At 37.6% G+C, this 17,122-nt stretch overlaps 1 protein-coding gene across 5 annotated transcripts in view; it reads right to left on the bottom strand.

The window, feature by feature from the left end:
• The window catches only part of RBMS3 (RNA binding motif single stranded interacting protein 3), a 699,644-nt gene that overhangs the window by 21,228 nt on the left and 661,294 nt on the right, over window positions 1–17,122 (bottom strand). For all 5 annotated transcript variants that reach the window (XM_066320213.1, XM_066320221.1, XM_066320228.1 and 2 more), the window contains one exon: window positions 12,218–12,328. In XM_066320213.1, the coding sequence (XP_066176310.1) occupies window positions 12,218–12,328 (111 nt within the window). The remainder of the gene's footprint in view (window positions 1–12,217; window positions 12,329–17,122) is intronic.

Below are 17,122 nucleotides of genomic sequence, written 5' to 3'. Positions count from 1 at the left end.
TAAAGCCGTAGGACTTTGCATGATTTACCTTACAAAGAAGGATTGCTGCTGACATACAAGTGTTATATGGAACTCATGGGGCCACACCGCTAAAATAAAAATTAGCAGAGTTAACACTTAGAAAGTATAAAACTGGCTACTCCTGAAGCTGAATGAGGGCATCTGCAGATTCCTCACACTCACTGGCTGATGTCAGGGACAACAAATTTAATCTTAGGATGGGAGCGTGTGTGTGGGGGATGGTTTTCCATCCTGCCCAGCTGTAATATCCCCTAACAGCCTTGAAGGAATGGTAATTGTGAACTGAAACAGCATCTGCTTAACTGTCATCCCTGCCTCAGGACTGGAACTTTTTGCTTGTTGTGAAGATCATGAGAAACACTACACAGAGCGTGAAGATGAAAACAGCGCAAGATTAAAAACATTAAATACAACCACCAAGACACAGCTGTCCATACTGCTAGTGAACTCAGGGAAATATAAATGCCAAAATGTATTTGACATTCATGATATAATTTGGTATTCGAATTTAGAACACTGAGTTAAAGGAAAATTTCTATTTTAAAATATTTTTCATTATTATTAGTATCGAGGACAGATTATCACAGATTATTCAGTAAGAAGCAATTAAGATTTACTGCTAGGCAGTAAAGCCAAATCTAACTTCAACTGGTAAAATCTTCTCTTTTCTTACTGAGAAGAATGGGCCAATTAGTTCAGCTGCCTTGACCAGAACAGCTTATGGCAGTCCATCACACTGAGGCATTGCCTCAAATGTAAAGTTGAGCATCCCTGGATTTGGAACAGGAGCTGCTGTCCATACTACAAGAAAGACTACACTGTATGGAGGTCATTTACCTCAAAGGGAATTGAAGAACTTGCAATTATTTGATTATTTTTTCAGCGATGCCACAAGGCTTAATTAACATTTTTAAAACACCTTGAGAATATAATGTGCAATATAGGTGCCGCTGTTGCTATTTGTCAGTTGTTCTCTTCCTCAGGATGTGTCTGAAAAGACCGGAGTCCTGTTGTGTTTGGGAGGAACAGCAAATGCTACAGATTCTCTCCTGTATAATTTGTAGCTTAGGGGAAAAAAAATAAGAAAAAGAAAAAGAAGAAATGTTTGGCATAAATCTGCAGTATATGTGCAGATGGAGTTAAAGAACTTCCATAGAAATGCCACAGCTTCATAAACTGAACTAACTGAACGGCCTAAAATGTAAGTGCTTCAAACTATCAATAAGTACTGAAATTTCTTACAATAGGATGAGCTCCGCCTGCAATGATCTCTGTAGAACAATTTCAGACAAGAGACACCAAGAATTTAGAGTTCTGTGCCAGACTTGTAATTGCAATCATATAATTAAGAGCCCTTGGAACACATATCAAATAGTGTATGCAATAAAGTAAAAATCCTAATATTAAAAATGAGCTCAAGATGATGCCTTGGTGTTAAAGCCATATTTTTCTGTTTTGAAACGCAAGAAAATATAACACTGCTCATGACACTTGTATGAAAATTAATGAAAAAGAAAAGTGGATTTATAAGCCTTGAAATGTATTATTTTCCTTGCCTTCTGTTGCAGATTAATTACTTTAAATTTTTCCATCAATCATTTTCTGATTTCCAACTCTGTTACACTCAGTTTTAAACAAAGGATAAAGATTTCAGCAAGGTCAGTGGTCTTCTGCTCTCAATATTGTTTAGGTACAAATAAAATAAGGAAACCTCTTTCTTCAGCCAATTATCACACACTGAGGGGAATTTTTTGCTACTAACTATCTCCTTATGTCCCCTTGTACAACAACGGAATCTGAAATTGTTGCTACTTGCATTTTTTAGTTATGGATAAACTTCATATAATACAATAATCTTATAGAATGTGTATAAGAAAATTATACCAATCAATCAAATTACGGCCATTTTGTTGGAACAGCCATTTATTTCTAGAAAACTAAAGATTCTGAGAGAAGCCCATTGTCTTCAGATGAAATCAGTTCTACTAAAGCTAGTTAGGAGCATCTGTATGTTAAAAGAAAGTCAGCAAGATAGCTTTTGTTAGACAGTTATCTTGGAACATTAAAATTTTGAGCACCAATTTGGATTCTGTGGATAAACTAGGCAAGGTTATCTGTGGGAATACCATCATAGCCCAATTCTCACTTTCCCTTGTTACTGCATTTCTGTCACTCTGATTTGCACTGTCTAAAATGGCAATTGCAAAAAGAACAAATGCAACTAATTTTTTAGTCAAGTGCAGGTGTTTTAGGGGAAAGGGCTGGCAGCAGAGTAAAATTATAGTAAACATGAGGAAGGGAGCAGTCAAGTGCCTGAGCAGTTGAAAAAAGGATCACTTTGGAAATCACAGTGCCTTTGGTCTGTACTGCAAACACTGCACACACAGCTGTGGTTCACAAGCCAGAGAACACAAACAGCACGAAGTTCTTGCATCAGTGAAATCAGGTTGTGTCATATAAATATTATATTGATTTAAGAGAAACCCCCCAGGGAAACACAGCAAAGGAAAACTGGGAGTTGAGGCTGGCAAATGCACCATAATTTGGACATTTAGATACTAAAGTCTAAACAAAGTTTCTGTTGCTGCACTACAAATACTAATAGTAAAAAGGCAAATTTAGAAGCATTCAGGTATGTCTACCACATTCAAAAGTCATAAAATGCCATGACAGATTAGAGCAGTCCTTCACAGGAGCAGAAAAGGATTTTCCTCTGGGATTCAAGTGCTCCCTGGGCCCACCCTGATGAAGTGTGGCTCACCTCTGCCACACAGTAGAAATTTGCTGCGTTCAACAGTTCATCACCTTGCTAGAAAAACAATTCAATTCAGCAAACTCCCAAATTCACTCAACACAGCTGCTCTCAAACCCCTTGCTACAGCTCAATGAAAAGTGCTGACTGAGCTGTTTCATAGTAAATATTAGGTATAGCAGAACTCTCCTCCCAAATTGAGTCTTTTAGGAGCAAGAGGATTCTACAGCCTCGTAGCTGTGACACAGAATCACCCATAACTCACAGATAATAAAATACCATCAGAGGGCACAGAGGTTATTGCCATCAGCAGCTCCCTATAGAATTGTAAATCATTTGAACAAAGCTTATCCTTTTCTGAGAACTTCAGGCTGAAATCACTGTATGTACTGGATCTCAGTGTCTTACACAATGTATGAAGACTGTACCTTTAGCTCCTTCATTTAACCTTGCTTCACAAATGAGTGAACCCTGAACAGGCAGCTCTTTCCAGAAGGAAACAAGAAAGGTACCTCAAAAGCACTGGTAATTTGTCTTACAGGAAGTTTAAACCTTTGGGGTACCAGTTTGCCAACCATCTGATGAGCCATGTGGATTGACTATGAAATGCACTGTGAGCTGAAATTCAGTGGGATACGATATGGGAAAAGGCAGTGAAATTCAATGGAATATTACTTTTGTGAGCAGCTGCAGGTCAGGATTTGTCCAATGCACAGGTTATGTTATGCCTTCCGTTGTGATTAAAATATGTAAAATAATGAGCATCTTTCAGATTAAATTCACTTTCAACTCCATTGTACGTGTTTTCAGTAACATGGCAACAGGTCACCTTCCAAAACACTGCAACACCTGCAACCTAGTGTTTCTTTGAAGTCCCAGTGCCTCTGGAATTAAAAAAATTCCCTTATGAAAGAACAGGGGAAATGTAATTCAAAGGTTGTTGCTCAGAGCAGAAACATTTTGCTTAACAAAATGTACCCATCTTATTGGCAAGAAAAAAAATCCAAAGAGTGCAGTATACTTACTAATCACACAACACATGCTGAAATGAATCAATCTTACCTCTTGGTTCCAAATGTTTTTTAGTAAGAAGATACTGTGAATGGTCAGTTGCAACATATGCTTACTCTTTGACTGTAAACCTCAGACATTGCAAAGGAAATGTCATTTTGATGCACAGCTCTTTTCTGAGTCTTGGTACATCATGCTCAGTAAACATTTTTAAAAGGTTCTTATAATATCATAAAGTCTCAGTACTTAAATGAATGCTACTTCTTTTGAACTGAAATAACAATGTTTCTCTGTGACAAAAAACAGAGGTTGGAGATGAAAAAAGGCTATTAGCCACTGCTCTGGATTTGTGTCAACACCTGGAAATCCCTCCTGTGGATTTTAAAATGTTCGGTCCAGTTGGTTTCTAGATGTCCCAAACAGTGAACTTTCTATGCTTCATTTCAAACACCAGTTTAACTCTTAACGTATTATCCATTTCTGCAACGTATTAAAGTTATGTTTTCCCTATTCTACTTTCTTTACCTTATTGGTAGCACCCCTAAATTTCCTTTCCATGGATACCCTTCATGCACCTACACTGTGCTGTAAACCACTGCTGTCCTTCACCTTCGTGCCCTTTTCTTTCAGCTAAAGTTTACTTCTCTCTGAAGCTGATACAGTTCAAGTGCTTCACCTCAGACCTAAATGATACTGCCTGAAGGACTGCAACTGTACTTAGGATAAACTAGCTGGTTTTCCATATAATTTATTAAGTTGTTCTTCTCCACTGACAATACAGCTTCTTCAAGGATTTCAAGACTTCCTGCTGTGTTTGTGTGCACTTGTACATGAGGAGAAATGACCACAGAGCTGCTTCCCAGCTCTTGGCAGAGAAGAATTGTGGAAGCAGCACCTCTGGGAGACACTTCTTGCCTTTCACATGGCCATAGTTTTGAAAAACCACCCTTCACCTCCCTAAGATCCTCAAACTTGCCTTGTGTTATAGACCCCCCACAGAGCTTGTCTTCACCGCTTTTATTTGGATTTATTGCTTCTCTGGAAAGCCATATTCCTCATTTCAGTAAAAATTACCTGAGCCTTGTTTAAACACAGGCAGGATAAAAACAAGTTTCATTCTAATAAGGCAAAGAGTTCTCCTCTTGATTGAAAAATAGAAAACACATTTACAAAAGAGAAGCACATCAAGAAAATACAGATGACATACCTGACATTTAGAGTACTTTCGTTTTCCACCTCTTATTGAGTTTGCCAGTTGTAGGTGTGGCAGGATATTGCAAACCTAAAATCATTTTCAGGGTTTTTTTTCCCAACCTATTATTTGTCCCTCTCTTCTACTTCCCTGTCTGCTAAATAAAGAGATTCTTTCTCTCCCCAAAACTTGCCCTATCATTTATAGCATCAACACAATTTCACAAGAAAATGTGTGAAATTCTAATTTTCCTCTTGAAATTCGAAGTATTTAGGTAAATGACCTACTAGTAGTTAGCAAAATGAGTTCACAATCTTGGTTTATCTGTAGGAGAGATATAAACAAAAATTTCTGGGAGTATGACTGTAAATGAGCCTTTTTTGAGTGGATATTCTTCAGACCACTAAATTTATGCCAGATACTATGAGTTTTATGGCTTTCAGTTTCTATTCATTACTACAAAATAAAAAAAGTTCATGTTATATGCAGTACATGGCTATCACTAAATAAAAGAAACCAACACGTTTGGAAGCGGTGGCTTTGAGCCACACTCCCATTCACCAGGTGGCACTTCTAGAAATCACAAAAAAGAACTGCAGCAGACATATTTGAGAGAAAATATATGAGAAACAACCCTCTAAATATTCAGGCTTACAGTTCTGTGAAGTCATTTGCAGATCAGTTTGAGGTTAGTTTGATGATGAAAATGAAGTTATATTAGTTAGGGCTTTTCTTGCTGATACTTTTTACTTTGTTGATCCATCACTATTGCTTTGTGTTGACGCGTATTTTTATCACCACAATCAGGGAGTTGATTCCTTCTCTGAAAGGGAATCTGGGCTAATGTCACTTTGAGTCAGTAGCTGATACCTCAAAGAGAGGCAAGGAGTCCTTAACAAAAGCTCTTTGTTCGTTGGTGGAAATGTTGTGTGAAGGTAAAACTTAACACAGAATAAAAGCTACTGACGTGCTGGGCTCAGATGAAGTGCTGCTTGGACCAAAAATGGAATTCTCTCCATCTGTGTTTATTCACCTTTTACATTTTCCCTTCCTGCCTACGACAGGTAGCGGCCTTGAAGATTGGCACACTTGCACATAAAAGCAAACAGGAGGCCACTACCAACAAATGGTAGGAAAGTAGAGCTGAGTTCAGAAGAGAAGAGGGAACACTGCAGATACATGATTTTATAAATTTCATCCATTCAAAAATACCATCTAACCACAGCTATGGTCAAACTGTGGGACCCACGTTGAAACAGATGAGCAGAACGAGTCTCATCTGCACAGGACCTCATCTGTCCAGTTCTCACATGAGGCTGTGGAATTTCAAGATGGTCCAAAAAGTGAAAAGATCACAGCTTTCCTTGCTCACCTGAGCAGGTATTTGGCTCTCAATTTCAGAATATTTCTTCAAAAAATGCTATTGCATCCACAAATATTTCCTTATAGAAATGCTGAATCTATTTTTAAGATTGTTTACCTTTTTGTCTCAATAATATTTAATGGCAGTAAACTCTGAAAATTGATTTAATCCTTCATGAAAAAAGTTTTTTGTCTCCTGTTGACTGCTTAGAATCTGGTGCTTTTCAGTTGCAGTTGCATTGAGTGCTCCTTTTATCTCAAATTACACGAGGTAAATTGGAACTGCCTTTCAAGAGAATGTTTGGGAAGAAAGGTGCAGGAGGAGTTACCTGTTTTTTATAAATCTCACAAGAATTTATGCTGATTTTCTCCCTTCTAACCAGAATCAACTCTCCTCAAATGGATCTCCTGCCTCAGACAGTTCCATGTTGTTAATCACTTACATTTGCCCTGGACTTCAGCTGAGTAAAAGGATAAAGAAGATCTTAGTTTCAGCCTGAACTAGGCTATTTCATTTGAAATGGGTTCAGTCCTGTGTTTTCCACACAAACAGTAACTGAAACTGTCAGTCAATAAATAAAATAAAAGAGCTCTAAGATTAACACCTGATAACGTGAAAGGCACAAGACTGCAAAGAAACTTTGCTCCTGTAGCTCTCCAAGGACCTTGTGACACACAATTAGAATAACAGAGAGTGCTTTTTGAACAAGAATCTGAACATGAGGGGAATGTGATGATGTTTCAGCTCCATGTAGCTGTGGTATCTGCAAATAGAATGGAAGATTAAACAGGAGAAAAAAACAACCCTATCTAACAGAACAGTTATTCTGCTGAGGCCTTCAAGTGACATTTTAAACCACTGGTGGCCATGGAGTATCCAAAGGAAATAAAAGATAAAAAAACCTATAACAAGCTTGTTGTTCCATTGAAGGTTTCTGGAGATATCATCAAGCCTTGCTGGCAACAAAAAGAACTAACAAAGTGAAAGATAAGACTGATGTACCTGCATAACAAGCCTGCTATTCCACTGAGAAATTTTGGTGATACTATAAAACCAGGAAAGATGAGTTAGGGTAGTTTGCAGTTACAACAGATCCCACATTATGTCATTGCAATTCTTTCCACTGACTGGATTTTTAATACAGAGTATCTGGAACAATTAAACAGTTACATTGTTTTGTTTTGTTGTTGTTTAAAAAGTGCAAAAGTGGAGCTTTTTTTTAAGTCGACTATCAAATTTCCAGATTAGAAATTGAAAGCAAAGTGAACTTCAAGAGTGAAGAACAATTAAGCAGCCCAGTTGAACTACCAGTTTTAGTAAAAACCTCCTGGCTTCTACTCACTCTCCCATTGGTGTGGGCCTCAAAGGTCTAAGATGAAAGAAGGCTGCAGTAGGGCAGTTACAAAGGAGAGGGAGAAAAAGCGGAGTCACCCCTCTGCCTGTGAGGACTAACAAAGGCTGCCTTAAGCTGTTGAGTGAAACTGGAACCCAAGCAGTATCTGAAATGGGAGGGGAGGGAAACCCCAACCAAGAGAGTGCAGAACAGCAGACTTCCCTCAGGAATGACAAGCAAGGAGAAGGAATAACCAAATCTTTTTTTTCCCACTGAAGTAACAGATTATTGCTGCTAATGGCCAAACTTGGAAATGCCGAGCAACAAGGACTGAAAGCAGTGATCAAACCACTCAGTTTTTACATTTCTAAAGGTTTTTGTATTATACCCACTCAGGCATCAATCACAATGTTATTACACCACGAAAGAGATGTCAGATCAATGGCTGTATCAGAAACATTTTGAATGACAGGCTGATGATGGAACAATTCCAGCCCCCATACATTATTAAACACATACTACTGTTACTCTTTCAGTGCTACCCTTACAGACTCACACACTCCATTCTCCCACTACAGAATCTTTTTTAATAGCAGACCTAATTGTAGATGAGTATTACATAGGAAAAACAAGACTTACTATAATAAGTAATAATAAACTAGTAAAGAAAAATCAAGCTTTAAACCCCTTGTCTATCTTCACATTATGCCTTCTGGCATTAAAATTTCATTTTAATACAATTGTAGGAGCTGAGACTGGGTTGTCAGCCTTAATCAGAATATTCAGAGCTATTGCTTTCTTGCTGTAATGTTGACATAATTTAAGCTTAGGTTTTCTTTATGTATTTGCCCACAGCTAGCACACCCATGTAAATGCATTTTGCTCTTTTTGAGTGAAGAGATATCTATGAAAAATACATATAAATATGGCAGAAATCGCCCCTCCGGCAGATTGTCTGCTTAACTCCAGATTTCAAGCAGAATGAGGAAGTGATCAGAGCAGCACATGTGCCTCTCAATTCATCAGCAACAAAAGCTGTATTTTCACCGGCAGAAATCAATTTGATTTTCATAAAGGCAAAAAAGAATTATGTTCTTGGTAGATGAAGCACAAAGCACAGTAACTGGGACATGCAAATGCTGTACCAGTTTCTCTCACAACACAGGAACAGAGGGTCGAGGTGCCATAAAGGGCACACCTTTACCTTCTCTCTCCCCCTAGTGCCCTATATCATCCTCTGGCATTGGAATCAAAGAAAGATGGATTTGCAGCTTTTCCTTTGGCCTGGCATCTTGATAGCCTGATTAGGCATCCTATTGATTAGGGAGTGCTTGGTATAGCAGAGATGTCTAATTTTATGTAGACAATTCAATAATAGGTAAGAAATAAGAGAGTTAAAAATATAATTAAATTTAATAAAATATGCATTCTTTGGGAGTTTTGGATAGAAGGAAAACTTCTTGTCCCTATTAATGGCGAACAGTTTCCTAAACAAAACTATTTGTGTTTTGGAGGGAAGGCTTTGCCTAGCACAAGGGAAATGCAGCTCACTGTGAGCGAGTCTGTAGGAAACTACTTTATTTTGACTGCTGAATTGGATGCTCCCAGATGGAAGTGAACAGTGCTACAGCATTAAGCCCAACCGAGGATGGTGATAAAATAATCAAGTGGATGGAGGTAACTGCTGCCTGGATTCCCAAGGATTTTCATGTGGGCTTCAGGGCTGAGAGGCCAAAACTCAAATCCAGTTTTTTGAATCAAGGCAGGAAACGGCAGAGGCTGTTGTTACTCAGATTGCTTGCCTCACCAAAGAGCTAAAGAGTGCTCCTCTGTGAAGGGAGATAGAATGGCTCCAGCCTGGACAGAGTATTTCAATCTTTTAAGGAGCATCAAAAGGCCAGGTAATTCTCACAAGATACCAAGTTGCATAGGCCCTTATGCTATTTCTTTAGCTCGCTCACTAGAGGATAGATTTTCTGTTGAAGCAATTTTTTAGAAACCCATGTTCATCCTGAATCAGGTAAATGTGGAAGTGGTTTTGAAGTCAACTCTCACTGAAGTGACCACAGGGGTCTGTTTCGGCTGAAAAATATGTTATGTTAATTAGCAAAATGCTTTGTCTAAGGAAGTTAACATATGAAAGCCTTCTCATAAAAACTATTTTGCATAGTGCAAGCTTTTAAATTAAATTGGGACAGAATTACTGCCAAGAGTGAGAATTATTTGAGTAGAATTCTTTGTGACTTTTTATCTTGTTTGCCTAAAAAATCTGGCTGGTTTCTTGAAAGGTCGCTGGTGGCTCTTTATCGCACTCTGTTGAACAGTTTTAAGGATAAAATTGAAAAATATATTCATAACAGAAATGCATCATTTATATCTTTTATCTCCTATAAACCCTAGTCCTGCTGAGGTACCCACAGTAGTATGGCTTGGACTTGGCACAATTCTTCATGCTTTATGCTCTCAATGCTGCTCTCTCTGGACCAAAATTCAGAATTCCAAATAAATGAGGAAAAATATCTCTAAATAAGTCGTATCTCTAAATAGCTTGTGTTCCCCAGGTTGGTTTGTTTTTTTTTTCCCTGTAACAGAATATATGCCGAAGAATGAATTTCACGTCTGGATGGATACATCCAACAAAACTGCTACTGGCAGCCCAAATTGTGATTTCTGATAGGAGGAATTCCCAACAGGAGGAATTCTCGATGACAACCATGACTATACTGCTTGCATGAGTACTTAAACTGAATATGGTGCTGACACTTTTTGATCTAAGAGACATCCTGTATGTGATAAAATAGGGTGCTATTTGAGATGCTTGAAAAACCTATGGATATTGTAGCACTCATCAATCATGTACTCTTTCTTCAATCTTTTTACTCTTGCTCTATAAGTTTTCTGCAAATGACTTAGGAGTTATACAGATAGTAAACATAAACCTGTATGGTATACCTCTGAATGTATTTCAAGAAATTATCACAGGGATTGCTGTGGCCTGGAAAGATAAAACTGTGTAAAGAGCTAGGAAAAGAAAGGAAAGATTTTAATTTGCTTTCAGTAACATGAGTTTCGATCTCACTGTCACCCACTAGATGACCCACTGCCTCTCAGAGTCCTTTGCCTGACTCCCCAGATGGATTTGTTACTGTAAGCACTGAAGCAGTGGTCTCAAGCAAGAAGAGAACATTAACTGGGAATTTTCTAGTTTGCATTAAGATTGTGAGACAATGAAGGCAGAAGACAATGTCTGTTAAAAGTTATGGAATTGAAAATGACAAGCAAAGGAAAAAATTCAGAGGAGCTGCCCAACAGCACAACCAGAATTAATTTTTCATTTCCTTGCCTTAACTTTTAAACATGCTTTAGAATCACAATAATTATACATGCAGAAGTTCTTATTAGACCAAGTATTTCCTTAAATTTCCTGTAGGGGAAAATGCTGAGATTAACTTTGTGATGTAATGCCTAATTCTGATTATTGAATACTACATTTAAAATATCAAGGATAAATAATAAATCATCATATTTAAGTTTCGTTGGAAAAAAACCAGACGACTTAGATTTTAACTGAGATTTTTTTAAAGAAGTGAGACAAGACATTGGAGTTAGGATTAAATTCAACAGCTAAGGAAGAAGGAGGTGAAGAAAAGAGATCAGGAAGAGACGCAACACAGTGAGTTAAATAACTTTGTACAGATGCAACTGTATTAAGCACCTTATTCAATTTAAAAAAAGTTGGAAAACTGTGTTCCTATAGATTAGTATCAAGTAGACCAGTGGTGAAAAAAAGGGTAAGTGCATAACAGAGCATGTTATGTAATTATATGTTTCATATAATTATTACATAAAAAGAGCATGTGTGCTAAAGATCCAGATATGTAATATATATGCCTGTATTTTTGCAAAAATTTACATTACATGCAGTGTCCACACATTTATATATCAAACCACCATATATAGTCTGCAGTTGCTGTATTTTAGGAACTTTTCAGAGGGCTTAGATTATTTTAATTTAGAGGGGTTTTTGCCTCTCTCTGACTCTGGAGGAGTTAACTGAATATGACCTGCACAGCTTAAAAAGAAAATTCAAAAACAGTTGCTGAAATATGCATGTTTAAATAGGATATACTGGAAACACAGCTGGCCTTGACCAAAAATCACATTTCTGAACCAGGAGCAAAATACGTATGGCTGGCTGCTATGGTCTGAAGTGAGCAGTGGATCCTTCCACAAAGCCAGAAATCCTGATCCCAGTGGTATGCTTTCTACACTGACAAGCAAACAGTTTAAAAAACTAATTGATACAGCAGTACTTCCATAATTACATGAGAACTAGTACAGATAATTCCTCTTAAATATATAGCAGGTTTTGTTGGCGTACCATTTCACTACTCATGCTACTTTGTCATTTCTGTTCTGTCATTACTAATGGTCACTGTATGATGGTGAAGCCCTGAAAAGCACTGGAAAGTGTAGTGAATTACCTTAGGAAACTCAGTAAGCAATAGATGCTTTTCCATAGAGAAAAAAAAAGAGTGATCTTACCGTTCCTGTTGTGCCCAAGGAAAGGTGGTTCATCTGTTGGGTCAGAGGGCCCATCATGCTTGCTGGCTGCATTGACATAGTGTGGTCCATTGTTGGTGTTATCACAGCACCCTAGAAACACACATTATTTACAGTTCAACCTCTCTAATATTTAAAAAAAAAAAAAAAAAAAAAAAAAAAAAAAAAGCATTCTTTAAATGAGTAAACCTGACTGAAAACTTGACATGAATCTTAAAAGACACTAATATATGTGTCAGAAGAAATATGTTCTGTTCCTATTGACAACCAAGCTACACACATATATTATTTGTACTGCTAATGAGGCCACTTTATGTCAGCTCCAATTAAGTGTCATTTTTCACTTCATTGCTTCTGACAAACAAATGCATATGTTCTTTCTATGATGAATGCTACTGTACATTGCAAAATGCCTGTCATTTCCATTTTCCCGTATCCTATATAGAAAAATCTTACAGACAGAACACATATGTCCCCAATTTTCTCTGACTTCCAAAGCCTTCAGACTCAGAGATCTTCAGCCTATTACGGTAATTATCTTGGATTTGTCCAGTCTCAGTTAAGAACCGTTACTCACGAAATCTTATAGCTGATTGAGTAAGACTAGCTATTGATAGTGAGTTTGGTAGTGACACCCATTTAAAACACATACACGGTGTTTAAAAGCATTTTTCTTCTCCTCATGAAAAACAAAGACATTAACAACAAAGAGTGTATGTACTAAAGCAAGACTGTGACTTTGACCAAATATGAAACAAAAGACATGCCAGAGGAGCTTTGGAGAGAGAGCTCCTTTGCCATTCACATTCCTTGGTTTTTGCTCTCCCACTCCCCAAGGCCTCATGTTGGCAACATCATCACTTAGTGAAGTGTTGATTCTCTTCAATTCTATGTGGTAAAACGCTATTTCCTGTGTTGGTTAGAGAAAGTCAGTCAGAAACTGTGGTCTGCTCTTTTTTTGCAGATAGTAACATAAGGTGGTATTTCCAGTCATTTCTTCATATGAAATAGTAACTTTACTTTGTATGTATCTTTCTGAGCACATGTCACAAACTTGCACAACCACATTACATCTGCTAAAAATTGTGAAAAATGTAGATGAATGTATTTGTTAAAAAAAGACATTTTTTCCCTTTGAGAATACTGGAAAAATTCACCTATAAACAAAATGGTTTAACCAACCTGTAAAACAAACTTGTTTCAAGACTCACAGCATACCTATTCTTCCATCTGTATCTCACATTCACATAGAGCTGTTTTTGCCAAGGATCTGATTAGAAGCTAAGGATTTCAAATTTTCAGTTGTAAATAAAGATAAATAAAAAAACAAAATTCTGGGGAAATACAAATTCAATTTTGCCTCACTGTCCAGCAATGTTTTTTTCTGTGCACATCCTATCTTAGAAGTATAGAGTTTGTAGTCCCTGCAAACTCATTCCTTGCATGCAGTGGGGTAAAAAGAAGGTAGGCTCATTTTGGTCAGTCCTTTTTGTAGTACTCTCAGCATATGAAATAAATACACACTTGTTTTATGTCACAGAGTGGATTTCTTGCATTGACAAGAGTCCCTAGAGAAATCTGACAAATTTCAGAAGTTAGCCTCCGTGGAGTATCTGTCCTGATTCCAAATAAATGCTCAGGAAACAAGCTGATCAATGTGCATGCATCAAACCTGCATCACTTGCCACTTTTGCCACTTTATTTGCTATATTAATTTGCATTGGTTTACATGGATTAATTTATTGATTACCTCATTTAATTAACTACCACAGTGAAGCCTTTCCTTTGGGTGGAAGAGTCTAAAAGCAAATCTGCGGGGTACACACCCATTCAGCCCATCCAGCAGTCCCTGCGCAGCAGATTCAGTGCAAGAGTCTGCAGAAGAACCATGCACAATGAAAATAATGCTCTTGTTTTGTTTTTGAAATCAGTGGCCTCGGATACTATGTAGCCAGATGAGGCCTTAAGGTTTGGACTTCAACTGCACTTTTTGGTTATGACAGGAAATTGTAAGCTCTATGCTCGGAGTGATCAGCATTTTTACTCTATCAAACCATACGTGCTCAAATTAAATTTGTCAACTGATAGACAGTTCTCAGTTCCCTCTACAAGCAGTGTTCTCCTTTTGGCTAAAAGGTGGAGAATTGCCTCAGGGCTTTCCATGACAGACAAGCTGGGCTCCCACTTATGATGTCTAGGAAGGTGATTCTCCCTCCATATTTTCGGGATCCCACTGGGAGAGATGCATCCAGCTCTGGGCGCCCCAGTATAAAGAGAATGTGGACCTGTTTGAGAGGGTCCAGAGGGGGGGCCTGAAGATGATTAGAGGGCAGCAATGTATGTAAGCATCTGAAGGGAAGGTGTTAGAGCGTGGAACCAGGCTCTTCTCAGTGTTGCCAAGCAATCAGGCAAGAGGCAACAGGCAGAGACTGATGCTTGGGAAGTTCCTGAGGAAGAACTTCTTTATTGTGCTGGTGATCCTGCACTGGAACAGGTTGCCCAGAGAGGTTGTGGAGTCTCTGTCACTAGAGATCCTCAAAAACCCTCTGGGTGCAATCCTGTGAAAAGATGCTTATTGCAAAAGTATGCTTAGAGGAACTTGCTGTGATTATATGTGTGACAGACAACTATTCTTGGGTATAAATTCAGGAGCCTGGAAATGAAGTCTTACGGTTTAGTGTAACAAACCCCACTGCCAGACATAGAAAGGAAAAGTCTGGGAGCAAATGTCTTTCAGCAAATAAGTAAGCAGGACAGGTATAGCAAACAAACTATTAAAAAAGTATGGACTGGAGAGAAAATATATCAAGGACAAAAAAATTGCTTAGAGACAGAAAACATATCATTTTCCAATTGAAAATATATATATTCCTGTTCCTAAATATATACCATTTAATACACTAGAAAAAAGAAGCTGGGAAAACAAATCAAGTATTTGCAGCTTTCCTAAGACAGCTTAACATGCTTTAAGCTGACAGTTACCTAGAGCAGAGAATTACATGCATTTCCCAGATCATTAATTCACCAGTCCAGAATCTTCTTGTGATCACGTAGGAAAGAAATTATACTTAATTAAGGAAATATCGTCTGGTTGTTAGGGCGACACGCAGTCTCCAGACCATAATGCGTTTCATAATACATGCTGTCAAGTCCATTCACATTCAATTTATTTAGCTGTAGAAGACAAAAATGTCTTGCATCAGATGTTGCCATCATATTAAAAGTAATTTGATTCTTTTCAGCCTATAATATGTAATTGCTGATAAACATCCAGTTGGTTACTGGCAAAGGTTACATCAAACATATTGTTCAGTCTTCATCTGTTTGGATGCCTGATTTTACTGAGTTTGTAAATGTACAAAAGGCATCTTATCATTGCAAACTATTACTTAAGGCCCAGTTTAATTGCAAAATCCTGTAGAAGAAACTAAGAAACTATCATGAGGTTTTTGCCACTGTCTCTGCAGAAAAAAAGTAGCTGGCCTGTTAATTATTTAGATCTGTCCTGTTGCACTGTTGCCTCAGTATGATTTTATTATTTTCTTTGTTTGTTTTTGTAATTCTCAGAAGAAACTGGTTATTATAATGACTTTTAAACTTGGCAAATATTCTCAGCATATGATTCGTCCTACAATTGTGTCGATGCTAGAGTGGTTTTAAAAAAAATCAACAGGGCAAATGGTAAGGAATAATGATACAGACATGCATGTTTTTTGCAACACTTTGATAAACCTAAGATAAGCTGATATACAGATTTGATTTCCTCTTCACTTTATTTGAAAGACCTTGCTGTTTTAGCATGCTTTAAGCTTTATGAACATACTTTTCCTATGAGAAATATCTTGCCTATATTTCAGAATATAGTCTACCATTTACAAAGAAAGAAGCCTGACTTCATTAACTACGAACACTGCACACCCCCTCTATGGCAACAAACTCAAATTACAGGAAGGACAATAAATACAGTTTATCATATGAGGTAAAATATCTTTTAAGTATTTGCCAATATCAAAAGGCATCAATCAGAACAAGTCTATGTTGGTGCAAAGACCCATGCCACCTTTTGTCTGTTGAAGGGTGGAAAAGTGACATCAGAAATAAAAAGTGTGTTAGGAGGCTTTAGGAATGGAGAGTTCACTAGTTGAGAGATGAACTTAACACCCAGTGGGAAGATGGATTAATTAGTCACAGCTTTCTACAATAAGAAACTGCACTAAAGGCTTCTATTTTATTCCAGTGTTCTAATACTGATATTGGACTTAAGGGGAAAATACCAGCTGAATAAATAGTTTTTAAAGCTTACAGTAAGCATCTGTTTATTTTAGAGTTTACTTTTCCTTTATTTAAGAAGTTTTAACAAGCTAACCATACCTACAAATTCTGCTTCGTAAATACTGGCCAATGTAAAGCCAACAAACTTTACAGCAGAAAACTTACTTTTGGAATTTGTTTACAGATATCTTGTGCAGACATATAAGCACCAGGCAATTCCATCTGAAAATGTATTACCCTACCACCAAGTGAATGCCTTTATGTTATTGAGAACATGTTGTTTCTTGAGGTTTTATTAAGCTGAGTGAAAGGATGACTTTTCTTATACTTATCAGACAGTCGTATCTATCAAGAATTACTATGAAAAAAATCAACATGCATGCTTTTCTGCAGATAAATACACTCTCTCTGCACACTGAACAAATGATGGCCATATTTTGATTTAATTACTGTTATGTCTAGTCTGACTTGTCTGATCTTCTTGGGTTTCCCCCTACAGGAAGCAGAAAAACCAGGTCCCCTTGTCAGAAATTAGTCCACTCCACTACTCCAAACTGGTTGGTAAGGGCCAAACTCCTATGACTGCTGCAGGAAGATTAAAGGCAGCATTGATAT

The sequence above is a fragment of the Sylvia atricapilla genome, chromosome 1, assembly GCF_009819655.1.
Source record: "Sylvia atricapilla isolate bSylAtr1 chromosome 1, bSylAtr1.pri, whole genome shotgun sequence".
NCBI lineage: Eukaryota > Metazoa > Chordata > Aves > Passeriformes > Sylviidae > Sylvia > Sylvia atricapilla.
Note: the sequence above shows the minus strand (reverse complement) of the source record. Positions and strands in the feature narration are given on the sequence as shown.